Source organism: Antechinus flavipes, chromosome 3 (assembly GCF_016432865.1).
Source record: "Antechinus flavipes isolate AdamAnt ecotype Samford, QLD, Australia chromosome 3, AdamAnt_v2, whole genome shotgun sequence".
Taxonomy (NCBI): domain Eukaryota; kingdom Metazoa; phylum Chordata; class Mammalia; order Dasyuromorphia; family Dasyuridae; genus Antechinus; species Antechinus flavipes.
Window position 1 is genome coordinate 583,214,061 of NC_067400.1, and position 13,939 is coordinate 583,227,999.

At 49.4% G+C, this 13,939-nt stretch overlaps 1 protein-coding gene across 1 annotated transcript in view; it reads left to right on the plus strand.

The window, feature by feature from the left end:
• HSPG2 (heparan sulfate proteoglycan 2) overlaps positions 1-13,939 on the plus strand; it is a 164,904-nt gene that overhangs the window by 83,148 nt on the left and 67,817 nt on the right. The window contains 15 exon segments of the mRNA XM_051988303.1: positions 820-999; positions 4,371-4,567; positions 5,198-5,345; positions 5,755-5,882; positions 6,092-6,178; positions 6,285-6,346; positions 6,681-6,748; positions 7,852-7,992; positions 10,022-10,204; positions 11,325-11,504; positions 11,707-11,825; positions 12,197-12,308; positions 12,714-12,827; positions 13,010-13,137; positions 13,583-13,669. Coding sequence (XP_051844263.1) covers positions 820-999; positions 4,371-4,567; positions 5,198-5,345; positions 5,755-5,882; positions 6,092-6,178; positions 6,285-6,346; positions 6,681-6,748; positions 7,852-7,992; positions 10,022-10,204; positions 11,325-11,504; positions 11,707-11,825; positions 12,197-12,308; positions 12,714-12,827; positions 13,010-13,137; positions 13,583-13,669 — 1,934 coding nt within the window.

Here is a 13,939-nt window from a genome sequence, read left to right on the forward strand (position 1 = left end):
GAATAGTGTGTGTACTGTTAAGACATAATGGATAAATGGTTGGCTTTGGTAAAGCAAAACCTCTCCCCTTCCCCACTTCTTTCCTTTTAAATTTTGCTTTATTTGTTGGGCAGGGGGAGATGTATTTGGAAAAGAAAGTCACAGAAACAAAAGATATCAACAAAAATAAGATGAAGTTGAACCTGTATCAGATTGCATGCTGTCTTGGGGAAGGGAGAAGTAAAGGAGGGAGGGAGAAAAATTTAGAACACTAAAGTTTTACAAAAATGAATGTTGAAAATTATATTTATATTTGGAAAATAAAATACTATTGAAAAAGATAAATAAAACTAAAGGGAGGAAGGAAAATAAAACGAATAACAGCAAAAAATATCTTCCAGTTCACATTGAATTCTATAAGCATTTATTAAGTGCCTGCTGTGTGCCAGGCACTTGTGTGATTCAAAGACAAAAGTATAAACAGCCTCAGTCCTCAAGGAGCTTACATTCTGTTAAATGAATGCAATTCTGCTGTCCTCTCCATTGTGCTCACAATGGGATGTAGCGTATGGCTGTCCAATGCCCATAGGTCTCTGAAGACAAAGCATGGATGGGTAAATCCTGGGGCTCAGCAGGAGAGCTGGGTAGAGCCTCAGGGTCGGGGTGAAGAGGCACAGGAAGGTGAGACTGGGCACTGCCCCAGAGGCACACTTTGGAGGGATGAGAAGTTGGTACTCCTAAGAGCCCTATTGCAGTGTGGTCCAGAATACTGTGGACAAGGACCTGGTCATGGGAAAGAGAGCAAGACCCATGGCCAATTCTGTTTCTTATGTGGGGTAGGTGGACTCCTACGGAGGCTCCCTCCGCTACAAAATTCGCTATGAAGTGTCCCGAGGGTTCCTGGAGCCTGTGCAGAAAGCTGACGTGGTGCTGGTGGGAGGTGGACATCGCCTCTTCTCAAGGGGCCACACACCCACCCATCCTGGTGTTCTGAACCAGCGCCAGATCCGGTTCACTGAGGTGAGTGATGGCTTGGGGGGTTCGTGGGCGATCTAGAGTTTAAGAGCTGATAGATAAGAACATTGTACACAGCAACAACAAGATTATGCGAAGATCAGCTCTAATGGCTCTTTTCAATGAGAGGATTCAGTCCAGTTCCAGTGTCTTGTGATGGAGAGAGCCATCTGTATCCAGGGAGAGCAGACTGAATGTGGATCACACCATAGTATTTTCATCTTTTTTGGTGTGTGTTTTTTTCCTTTTTTTCCATTTGAGCTGATTTTTCTTGCACAACATGATAATTGTGGAAATATATATATAGAAGAATTACACGTGTTTAACATATATCGGATTATTTGCGATCTAAGGGAGGGAAGGGGGAAGGCAGAAAAAACTTTGGAACACAGGTTCTGCAAGGGCAAATGTTACAAACTATCTTTACATTTATTTTGAAAAATGAAAAGCTATTATTAAGAAGAAAAAAAAAGAACTGAAAAAGAGAGCACAAGCTTTGGAGTCTGAGAAGGAGTTCTTGGTTCTAGTCCTGACTGTATCAGTAAGGAGTTCGGTAACCTGAGCTTCAGGCTCCCTGTCTATAAAATATGGATAATAAGACACACACTGAAATGTCAGATGGAAGTGAACAAATCCTTAAGTTCCTGCAATGAGCAAGCCTTCACATTCCACACCATCCTATGGGGAGGACAAACACAAAAATAGTTGTTACTGGGGAGGAGGGAACCACTGTCCAGGAAGGCTTCCCAGAAGAGGTGGGCTCCTGTCATGGGCCTCGAAGGAAAGAAAGAATCTGGGAGGGAATCTAGTTCAGGCCCAAAGGAAAAGATAAGCAAGGGCAGGAGGGGAAGAGGAAACAGAGAGGAGTCTAGATTGATGGGAGCGAAAGTAGTATAAGTTGAGTAAAACAAGCAAAACAAGGAATACATTGTACACAGTAGCAGCAAAACGAGGGATACATTGTACACAATAACAGCAAGAATGTGCAATGCTCAACGGCAAAAGACTTGGTTCTTCTCAGTGTTCATTGGTCCAAGGCAATCCCCATAAACTTTGGACGAAAAACGCCATCTGCATCCAGAAAAAGGAAAAAAAGGGGGGGAGAGTAACATGAGATGAGTGAAACAAGCAAAACGAGGGATACATTGTGCACAATAACAGAAAGAACATGCACTGCTCAATGGCAAAAGACTTGGTGGTTCTCAGTGGTTCAGTGATCATGACAATCCCCATGAACTTTGGATGGAAAACGCCATCTGCATCAAGAAAAAGGAATAAAAGGGGGGAAGCAACATCACATGAGTGAAACAAGCAGAACCAGATATACATCCTATACAGTAACAGCAAAATGAGAAATACATTGTACACAATAGGAAGAACATGCAATGCTCAGTGGCAAAAGACTTGGTTCTTCTCAGTGTTCATTGGTCCAAGGCAATCTCCACAAACTTTGGATGGAAAACACCATCTGCATCCAGAAAAGAAAAAAATAGGGGGGAGAGTAAGATCAGATGAGTGAAACAAGCAAAACGAGGGATACATTGTACACAATAACAGCAAGAACGTGCAATGCTCAACGGCAAAAGACTTGGTTCTTCTTAGTGGTTCAGTTCTCAAGACAATCCCCATGAACTTTGGATGGAAAATGCCATCTGCATCGAGAAAAAGGAATAAAGCAGGGAAAGTAACATCAGATGAGTGAAACAAGCAGAACCAGGAATACATTGTATACAATAACAGCAAAACGAGGAATACACTGTACACAATAACAAGAAGAACATGCAATGCTCAATGGCAAAAGAATTGGTTCTCAGTGTTCAGTGGTCCAAGGCAATCCCCATGAGCTTTGGATGGAAAATGCCATCTGCATCGAGAAAAAGGGAAAAAGGGGGGAAAGTAACATCACATGAGTGAAACAAGCAGAACCAGGAATACATCGTATACAGTAACAGCAAAATGAGAACTACATTGTACACAATAGAAAGAACTTGCAATGTTCAATGGCAAAAGACTTGGTTCTTCTTAGTGTTCATTGGTCCAAGGCATCCCCATAAACTTTGGATGGAAAACGCCATCTGCATCCAGAAAAAGGAAAAAGGTGGGGGAGGAGAGTAAGATCAGATGAGTGAAACAAGCAAAACGAGGGATACATTGTACACAATAACAGCAAGAACGTGCAATGCTCAACGGCAAAAGACTTGGTTCTTCTTAGTGGTTCAGTTCTCAAGACAATCCCCATGAACTTTGGATGGAAAATGCCATCTGCATCGAGAAAAAGGAATAAAGCGGGGAAAGTAACATCAGATGAGTGAAACAAGCAGAACCAGGAATACATTGTATACAATAACAGCAAAAACGAGGAATACACTGTACACAATAACAAGAAGAACATGCAATGCTCAATGGCAAAAGAATTGGTTCTCAGTGTTCAGTGGTCCAAGGCAATCCCCATGAGCTTTGGATGGAAAATGCCATCTGCATCGAGAAAAAGGGAAAAAGGGGGGAAAGTAACATCACATGAGTGAAACAAGCAGAACCAGGAATACATCGTATACAGTAACAGCAAAATGAGAACTACATTGTACACAATAGGAAGAACGTGCAATGTTCAATGGCAAAAGACTTGGTTCTTCTCAGTGTTCATTGGTCCAAGGCATCCCCATAAACTTTGGATGGAAAACGCCATCTGCATCCAGAAAAAGGAAAAAGGTGGGGGAGGAGAGTAACATGAGATGAGTGAAATAAGCAAAACGAGGGATACATTGTACACAATAACAGAAAGAACACGCACTGCTCAATGGCAAAAGACTTGGTTCTTCTCCGTGGTTCGGTGGTCAAGACAATACCTATGAACTTTGGATGGAAAACACCATCTGCATCGAGAAAAAGAAAAAAGGGAAAGTAGCAACAATCGATCCATCGGCAGATGGACTAAGGTCCTGTGATGTGCCACCAACTGCCAGCCCCAGAGATGCAAAGACAAACAGGACAATTCCTGCCCTTGGATAGTTTGCATCCTAATGGGGGGACAAGCAGAGAGGCAGCCCCAATTTCTTCTTTTGTGAGAGGAGCGGGCTGGGCCTGTTGGCCTCAGGTCCCTTCCAGCTCCTAAATCTAAACGTATGTGAGTATTTATGCAAACTACTTATAAGGAGATCAGAGCCAGACTGTGAGGAGAGCCTTGAGTGTCAGGATCAGACGCTCCTTGTTTATACTATAGGCAGCTTGTTTCAAACAGGAGGAATCCCCAACTACTCTCACTTAGACATGGGCAAGGCCCTTGGAGAGGGTGGAAGGAGGAAAAGCATGGGGGAGAGGGGAGAGAAGGGTTCCTGAGGGAGCTGACCGGTCTTCCCCCTGCCATCCCCGTTCTGCAGGAGCACTGGGTCCATGAGTCGAGTCAGCCAGTATCAAGGGCCGAGTTGCTGCAAACCCTGCAGAGCCTGGAAGGCCTACTCATCCAGACCGTGTACAATAACAAGATGGCCAGCGTGGGGCTGAGTGACATCTCCATGGACACCACAGCCATCGGCCCCACTTCCCACGGGCGAGTCCACAGTGTTGAGGAGTGCAGGTGACACTCTCGGACGGGGTGGCGGAGGGCACTGGGAGCCTCCATGGGCAGGGAATTTGTGCGGCTTCCCTGAATTTAGATTGAGGAGGTCTTCGTATCTAGATTTCAAAGTTCTTTTAGTTGCAAATCCTACAATTGTACTTCATGGGGCTCTTGTGAGAAATGTGCTTTTTGTACATTGAGTAATTACAGAGGGGAAGCTAGAAGGCAGTGGAGATAAAGCACTGGCCATGGAGGCAGGAGGACCTGTATTCAGATCCAGCCCTGTGATCCTCCACTTCCTAGCTCTGTGATTCTGGGCAAGTCACTTAACCCCAATAGGCTCCCAAGGAAAGTTATAGAAATATGAATTGATATGACTGTACCATGGGAAGGGCCTGAGATTTCTTTTATGTCAGGAAGTCTTGGTGTGGGAACTCTCCTCCAGCATACAGATCTCAGCCTTCCCTGTCTGTGATTTAATAAGTCATTGGCCCAGGCTCATGCAGCTGGAATTATCAGAGGGGATTCGAAGCCAGGTCTTCCTAACTTGAAGCCGTCATGCCATGCTGTCTTGGGTCCTTCAATGGGCTGAAGAGATCGGATGAGATCTCCAAGTGGATGATTCTTTGTTTTGTCCCTCACCCCCAGGTGTCCCATTGGCTACTCAGGCCTGTCCTGCGAGAGCTGTGATGCCCACTTCACCCGGGTGCCCAACGGGCCTTACCTGGGTACCTGCTCCGGCTGCAACTGCCATGGCCACGCCAGCTCCTGCGATCCTGTGTACGGCCACTGTCTGGTGAGTGGTTGCAGAGACTGTTGCCCCATGGGGATGGGACTGGGGGCAAAGGTCTGGCCCTGTCCTGCTGTGGTGAGCTTGGTTCAGCTTGGATGCCATGTTTTAGGAAAGCTTGAGGGACAGAGGAAGGAAACTAGATCCATGTAGCTCCAGTGGGAAGCTAGCGCTAGAGCTCACAGAACTTATCTCCCAAGAGCGAGAGATTCTGACTCAGGACCCAGAATTCCATGGCAACAGCAATAGCTGTTCCATAATAATTAGGCAGTAATAAGCTCCCCATCCCTGGAAGTTCCTGAGCAGGTTCAGGATGGCCTTGTACAGTAGGAAGTGGTTGGACTGGCTCCTTTCCAGCCTGGGGAGTCTGTTTGGGGGCCTGAATCCTGAGCCTCTCTCTCCACTGCCCTCTCAGAACTGCCAGCACAACACAGAGGGACCACAGTGTAACAAGTGCAAACCGGGTTTCTTTGGCGATGCTACGCGTGGCACCCCTACTGCCTGCCGGCCTTGCCCCTGTCCCTACATCGACGCCTCTCGAAGGTCAGTGTCCCGGGGATGGTGAGTGTGTCTGTCCCAGTCAATGCTTGCATCAGCACCTTCTGGAGCTGGATCCATTGTCGTGTAGCTCTGCCACACTGTGCCAGTGCCCAGTGCCCGCCACACTCCCACATCTGCCCACCCTTAACACTTCCCAGTATACTTAGTACCCAGTATACTTAGTACTAACTCCCTCTGGTTGGTTCTGACAGATTCTCAGACACTTGTTTCCTGGACACGGATGGTCAAGCCACATGTGATGCCTGTGCCCCTGGCTATACCGGGCGCCGCTGTGAGAGGTGAGGGCAGGGGACAGCTGGTAGGGGCCAAGTGGGGGTCATTCAGCACCCCAAGAATGGCATGAGGGGCTCAGAGTGCTGCTGACACCAGCTTCTCTCTCCTCAGCTGTGCCCCTGGCTACGAAGGCAACCCCATCCAACCTAATGGCAAATGCAAGCCAATCACCAGTGAGTAATGCCAGCCTGGGATTCTCCCCCACCTCCTTTTTCTGATCCTCACATCATGGATCCTGTGAGGGCTGCTGAACACCCTCACGGGGCAGCCCCTGGTGTCTCTCAAGCTCAGCTTTCCACTGTGCCCCTCCTTATTTTGTCTTCTAATAAAAACCCTTGGGCTTTTTGTCCATGTCTGCCCCCCATACCCACCACTCCTAACTGCCCTGTGATCTTCCAAGTGCAGCTGACACCCTGCCCACAGGGATCCTTCTTACTCCTTTACTGTATACACTGTCCCTGCCCGGGTCCTACCAACATGTTTTCCTCCCCATACCTTATTCCCCAGACCAGGCAATTGTGCGCTGTGATGAGCGGGGGAGCACTGGCACCTCTGGAGAATCCTGCCGCTGCAAGGTACGTCAGCACCAGGCAGGGCTCGAGGCTCTACCTGCTGCTAGGTGGGCATTGCCCAAGATATCCCTGCCAGGGGCATTTAAAATGTTACCAAGTGTTTTTTCCACAACCAGTGCGAGAAAACAGCAGTGTATTATCCCCACTTGATAGATTATGAAACTGAGGCTTCAAAATGAGAAGGAACTTCTTACACATACAGATAATTGGCCTTGAAGTCCGGATTTGACTCTTGACTGCCAAATTTAGTGTTTCTTCTAGTTGTAACCCCTTTCTGTTAAAAAAAAAAATGGGGGGGGGCAGTTAGATGGCACAGTGGATAAAACACCAGCAAAGTCAGGAGGGCCTGAGTTCAAATCCTGCCTCAGACAGTTAATACTTCTTAGCTTTGTAACTGTGGGCAAATCACTTAATCCCAATAGCCTTGTCCAAAAAAGAGGTCTTTTTAATTGTTGCTAGATCTGATATTCATCAGTCTATTGATCAACAAACATTTAATAAGTGCTTATTGTATGCTAAAAGCTATGGCTACAAAGAAAGACAAGAGCAGTAGCCCTCCAGAAGCACAACCTCACCAAAAAATAATAATAATAAAATTGTTGCTAGAGCTGATATTCATCATTGACCAGTCAACAAACATTTATTAAGTGCTTACTGTATGCTATGTGGGATAGATACAAAGGCAAGAGCAATCCTGGCCCTCTAAGAACAAACATTGTAATGAAGGAAATAGCACATGAATTATTCAGTATATACGTGACAGAGAAGAGATGAAAGATCATCTATCTGAAAGGGGAAGATGTTTATAGAATTCATACTGCTATTAACTTTGGGCAAGCCTCCCTTTTCTTGGTCTCAGTTTCTCCATATGTAAAACAAGCCTTAAGATTCCTTCAGGCTCTGAATCCCATCCCCCATGAGCCTCAGAATTCCTTTCCCCTCCTTACCCTTCCTCCCACCACCCAGCTCTAGGTCCCCCTAGAACTAAAAAAGTCAAGAACCAGCCTCCTTTCCAAGAGGATGGTACTTGTCACTTGTGTGCCCTCTGGAGGCCTCAGTGGAGCTGAGGGCCCTCCTGAACTGACACTATGCTCCCTTCTTTGTAGTCAAACGTGGTGGGCCGCCTATGCAATGAGTGCTCAGATGGCACCTTCCACCTGAGCTCCGAGAATCCAGACGGCTGCCTCAAGTGCTTCTGCATGGGCGTGAGCCGCTACTGCACCAGCTCCTCCTGGAGCCGGGACCAGGTACTAGAAAGCAGGATGTGGGAGAGGCAGGGGCAGGGAAGGGGTGGGACAGAGTGGACCAGAAGGACAGAGGATGGACACTCGTTCACAGGAAGTACCAACCCTTGTGGGCATTCACTTACCAGAATAAACCTTGCTCCCTGGGAGAATCCAGGCTTCTGGCAAAATCTGACAGCTTATCATGGCACCCAGGGCCTCCTAAATCAGCAAACACCAGCTGACAACTAGCAGTCCTAGGACTACCCAACTGAGGGCTAGCAGGCCCTAGCAGGACTTAGCAGGACTACCCAACTGAGGGCTAGCAGGCCCTAAAAGTTATTATCCCGCTGAGGGTTAGCAGGCCCTAGTAGGACTTCCCAGCTGGGAACTAGCAGGCCCTAGTAGGACTTCCCAGCTGGGAACTAGCAGGCCCTAGCAGGACTTCCCAGCTGGGAACTAGCAGGCCCTAGTAGGACTTCCCAGCTGGGAACTAGCAGGCCCTAGTAGGACTTCCCAGCTGGGAACTAGCAGGCCCTAGTAGGACTTCCCAGATGGGAACTAGAAGGCCCTAGCAGGATTTCCCAGCTGGGAACTAGCAGGCCCTAGCAGGACCTAGCAGGACTTCCCAGATGGGAACTAGAAGGCCCTAGCAGGATTTCCCAGCTGGGAACTAGAAGGCCCTAGCAGGATTTCCCAGCTAAGAGTTAGCAGGCCTTAGCAGGACTTCCCACTGAGAAAACCTGAGGCCTGGAGACACTCCATTTGTGTGCTGTTTGAGGATCATGTGAGACACGGTCCAATAGAAGGAGAACTGGGTTCAAATTGTGACTGTTACCTTGGACAAGTCCCTAGGCTGGGCTTCTGTGCCCCCATCTGCCGGAGGAATGGCTTGTCCTAAATTGCCTCCTGGGTCCGCTCCAGCTCCAGAGCTCGTCTCCTATTACTTGGCTCACCCAGTACCAGGAGGCTGTCGCCAGAAGGTTGCCTGTCAGGGGATGGATTTTTTCCAGTATCAGGAGGACATTTGCAGTCAGGCAGCCTGCGTCTGGAATCTGGCATTGCCACAAAATTAAGCTCTGTGGGACCCTTCGGCAAACCCATACCCTGTGCCTCAGTTTCCTATTATGTTGAGTCAGGGGACTTGTAAATCTCGTAAGTGTAAACTATAAAATCGATTGTGTTTTAACAACCTCTGAGGCCATTTCCATCTCACATTCGTGACTCCCTGACCAGCCTTGCTAAGGGCCAGGAGGCTCATTAAGGTGGTCCCTGGGGGAATGGTTTGTTTTCAGCTCCAGCAGATCTGAGCCCACCAGCCAAAGCATAGAGGGGTAGATGGTTATATTGTTAAAATCCAGGTCCCCTGAAGTTAGGTGCCTCTGTGGCAGCCAGATGGCACAGTGGATAATCAGAAAGATCTGAGTTCAGATAGCCGTGTGATCTTGGGCAAGTCACCAGATTTCTATCTGCCTTAGTTTCCTCATCTGTAAAATGGGAGTGCTAGCAAAACCTCCTTCCCAGGGTTATTATAAAATCAAATGAGAATATTTTTAAAACAGCACATAGTAGGTGCTGTTTTGTTTTTTGTTTTTTATTTTTTAATGTTATTCTTATTGGAAAAATATGTGCTTGATTCTTCCTTTTGGCCTGGAGATGACTCTGGGCTCTAAAAACTCTGGCATGTTTTATCCTGCTGGAAAAGCTGCAAGTACGGATCTGGTGACAGATTGTATAAACTGATGACCAATGTAGCTAAGTCCCCAAGGGAAACTCCGAAGGATAAATAGATTTATTTTTCAGTCTCTGTGATTCATAAGGCAACAAGAAGATTATGGGGTAGCCTCCCTTCACAGATGGATCTTGGGAAGATCTCGGTACAAATTAGGCAATGATGCCTTTTTGTGTTTTGGAAGTGATTATGGGCTCTGGGCTAGTGCAAGCTTTGGGGGTCCTCCTGAGGTTTCTGGGATGGGCAAGGTGGCTGGGATGGACAGAGGGCCTCCTGCTCCATTACCCCGGACTCAAGCTCCTTCTTTCCCTGCTTTCACAGGTGCATGGGGCTTCTCAGGCTGGTGATCACACCCAGTTCAGCCTGTCCAACGCGGCGGGCACTCACAGCACAAGCGAGGGCATCTCTTCCCCTGCGCCCGGGGAGCTGGCTTTCTCTGACTTCCACAACCTGCTCCCTGGCCCTTACTTCTGGAACCTCCCCTCAAGATTTCAGGGAGACAAGGTGAGCAGACAAAGGACCACGAGGGAGAAAATCACTTTCTTTTATTGGAGACAAATGAAATGAACCAAATGTCATCTCTGTATGGATTGGTTTTTTGTTGTTTTCCTAAATAAGCAGAAGAGGTGTATTCAGAAATGATTGTGATATAAGTCAGCAAACATCAATAAAAATTCAAAACAAAAAGTTCAATTTAAAATCTAGGAAGAGAAAAGGGGATGAGTGGAAATTCAGCAGTTAGAAAAAAAAAAAAAAAAAGGATGGAAAGTATTCAAGGAATAGGCAAGAGATTAAGCCACAGCATGAAGGTCAGACTCAGGCATGTTCGGGGAGCTGTTTTGGCTGAGACCTGAAATTTGTGGAATAAAAGCAGGAAGGAAAGATAGAATGGAAGCAGATTGGGAAGAGATCCTAGTACCATGGAGGGAAGGCTGAACTTTACCCAGCAGGCAGCGGGGGAGAATTTGGAGCAGAAAAGGGACAGAACCAGATCTCTGTAGGAGGAAGATGTTTACAGAGGAGAATAAAGGATGCACTTGGAGGGGGCAGAGAATGGACAGAGGAAAACTCCATAGGAAGCTGCTGTGAAGGTTTTGAGGGAAGACACACAGGGAGTGTCATAATGGGAGGAGGAGATTTGAGGGACATTGTGGAGATAGAACTCACAACCTAGGAGCATCTTCTCTATAGCTCTGCCCTAACAAGCAGCACCTGATCAGGGTCTGTTGTATTTGAGCAAGGAAAAAGGACCCAATGTAACTAAGTAAACTAAAGTTGGACACGGAGAGAATGAGAGCTGGTGGGAGCTTTGGAAATCAGTATAGGAGTCAGGAAGGCTCTTAGAATCCAGGAGGTCAGAGCTGAGAGGGCCCTTAGAACACAGGATATTAGAGCTGGGAGGGCCCTTAGAACCCAGGAGGTCAGAACTGAGAGGGCCCTTAGAACACAGGATATTAGAGCTGAGAGGGCCTTTAGAACCCAGGAGGTCAGAGGTGGGAGGGCCCTTAGAACCCAGGAGGTCAGAGGTGGGAGGGCCTTTAGAACTAGAACAAGACTTTGAGAATATAAAGCATGGTCTTGGAGTCAGTGGGCACCTAATCTAGCACCTTCTCCCATTCCCCAGGTGACCTCCTACGGAGGAGAACTGCACTTCACGATAACCCAGCGGCCGCAGCCAGGCACACCACCCCTGCACGGCCAGCCCCTGGTCCTGCTTCAAGGCAATGGCATCTCCCTAGAGCATCACGCCCAGCGGGAGCCCATACCTGGCCAGCCCAGCACCTTCTCTGTGCTCTTCCGAGAGGTGAGCCCCCGCTCGGTCTCTAGAAAAGGCTCTGGAAGGGAGGGACCAATGTCCGTGTCCTTGTGTCCTTCTCAGACCCCTGGGCCCTGCTGTCTCGCCCCTCACCTGGTCTCTGTTCAGCAGGAGCCCCCTTTGAAGGGAGGAGTGCGGGTTAGTCCTGTGTACTAGGAGACCAGCAGAGTTTGTGCTTTCTCATTGACAGCACGCCTGGCGCAGGGCGGACGGACAGCCAGCCACCCGCGAGCACCTGCTCATGGCCCTCGCGGGCATCGATGTGATCATGATACGAGCGTCCTTTGCTGAGAACCAGGCAGAGAGCAGGTACCTGGCCAGTGGCAGGTGCTCAGGGAAAGATTGGCAGTCAAAAGGCCTGGGTTCCAAACCTGCCTCCCACACATCTGAGTAACCCTGGGCACATACAGCTGAGCAGATTGGACTTTTGAGGGCCCTTAGGCCTCTGAAATCTCTGATTCTGAAACCTGGAAGGAGGTGGAATGGAGCCGGTGGGAGGGTCTCTGCCATTCAGGACGTAGGGGAAAAGCTTGTATTTGGGCTCAGGGTCCAGCTCTTTGCTCTGCTTTGTTCTCGGCTGTTTAAGCTTGCGCGTAAGTCTCCAGATCTATAAAGAGATGAGGGAGGTGGATCCTGTGGGCCCTGACGCCCATGACTCCAGACCCCTCTCCTCTGGTCAGGCTGTCCGGGCTGCACATGGATGTGGCAGTGCCCCAGGTCACGGGGCTGGAGCAGGCTGTGGAAGTGGAGCAGTGTGTCTGCCCCCCTGGCTACCGAGGGCCATCCTGCCAGGTGAGCCCCGGCTTCCTTGTACATATCCCCTCTGTCCCACACCAGCCTGACCCTGCACTTCCCTCATCCTGGAGAGAGCTGGCTTACAATCCCAGCTTTACTACTCACTGTTACGCTGGGTCTCAGTTCCCCGCTCTGTAAAATAAGGAGATAAGTCCTGATTTAAGTTCTCCTCAGGCCTAAGTCCCTTACTCCCAAGAGCTCTCCTGGGCCACCGTGGCTCTTTGGGTTTTGTTCCTTGCCCCCCAGGGAACTTAATCCCCTTCCCCAACTTGTGGCTCCTGGGGATGAGCTATCCTGCCCACAGCTTAGCCCAGGGAAGTGGTTGTGACCCGGGTTGGGGGTGGTCTTTTGCTAACCCCCCATACCTGTCCCCATTCCCCCCGACCTGCCTTCTCCCCTCAGCACTGTGATGTGGGATACACTCGCACTTCCAGCGGCCTCTACCTGGGCACTTGTGAACTCTGTAGCTGCAATGGACACTCAGTGATATGTGACCCAGAGACTGGGGCTTGCCAGGTGAGACTCATGCCCCTGACCCGGTGCCCACCCAGTCGTGGCCCTGCCAGGATCTTCAGTGTGCCAGGAAACCTCATGGCACATCCGTGGGATGGCGAGGACAGAGTGGGGGAAATGGGACAACTGGCCGGCCTTCCCCACTGACCCAGAGGAACCCAAGGTTTTGACCGTCTCCTTTCCAGGGCTGCCAGCACAACACGGAGGGCGACAAGTGTGAACGCTGCCAGGCCGGCTACTACGGCGATGCCCAGAGAGGCTCTGCTGAAGACTGCCAGCCGTGCCCCTGCCACGGGCTACCCTCTAACAACCAGTACGTCTGGCTTTCCCTCTGGGCCCTTCCCCATGGCACCTCCCACCTCCTGGGCCTGGTTCTCTGTCTTTGTTTTATTACCCTAGCTTTTCTTCCCCCCATCCCCTCCTCCTGTTGTAGCGTGGTATAGAAATGGAGCCAGATCCGGCTTTGAATTTCTGTCTGGGATTTGGGTCCAGTTCTCCCTCTCCAGTCCTCCATTTCTTCAGTAAAATGAGGGGATTGGACTAGATCACAGGTGTCGCACCTGTAGCTTTCCCCTAACACCCTTGGCTTGGGTAACCCTGGGCTCCTTTCCTGCTCCTACCTTCCACCAGTCCGTAGTGACCATTTGCGGCAGCCCACGCTCACAGACTCCTGTAGTGATTCACATTCTAGATCCTAGCATTCTTTCCAGCACTAACCCTTAGGCTTCCCAGCCCAGACCCCTCTCCCCAAACTACAGGGGGATCCATACTTGTTTCCTGGACACTGACGGCAGCCCCACCTGCGACGCCTGCTCCCCAGCGCACAGTGGCCGCCACTGTGAAAGGTATGTGCCCAGGAGGGCATTGGGGGGGCATCTCCCAGCAGGGCACGGGGGCAGAGACCTAGAAGGGGGCAGGACCCACCTCAGAGGCCATGGGGCCTTTCCAGATGAAGAAACTGACATTTAGGGCAATTTGTCACAGCCTAGAGATCAGCCTTGGAGGCCTTTCCCCCCACTGCCAGGACTGTCTGCCCGGGACCACGCTGCCGCCCCATGGGGAGTGAGTGGGGCTGCTTCAGAGGGCAGGCTTCCATTACTGTTTAGCCTGGATCT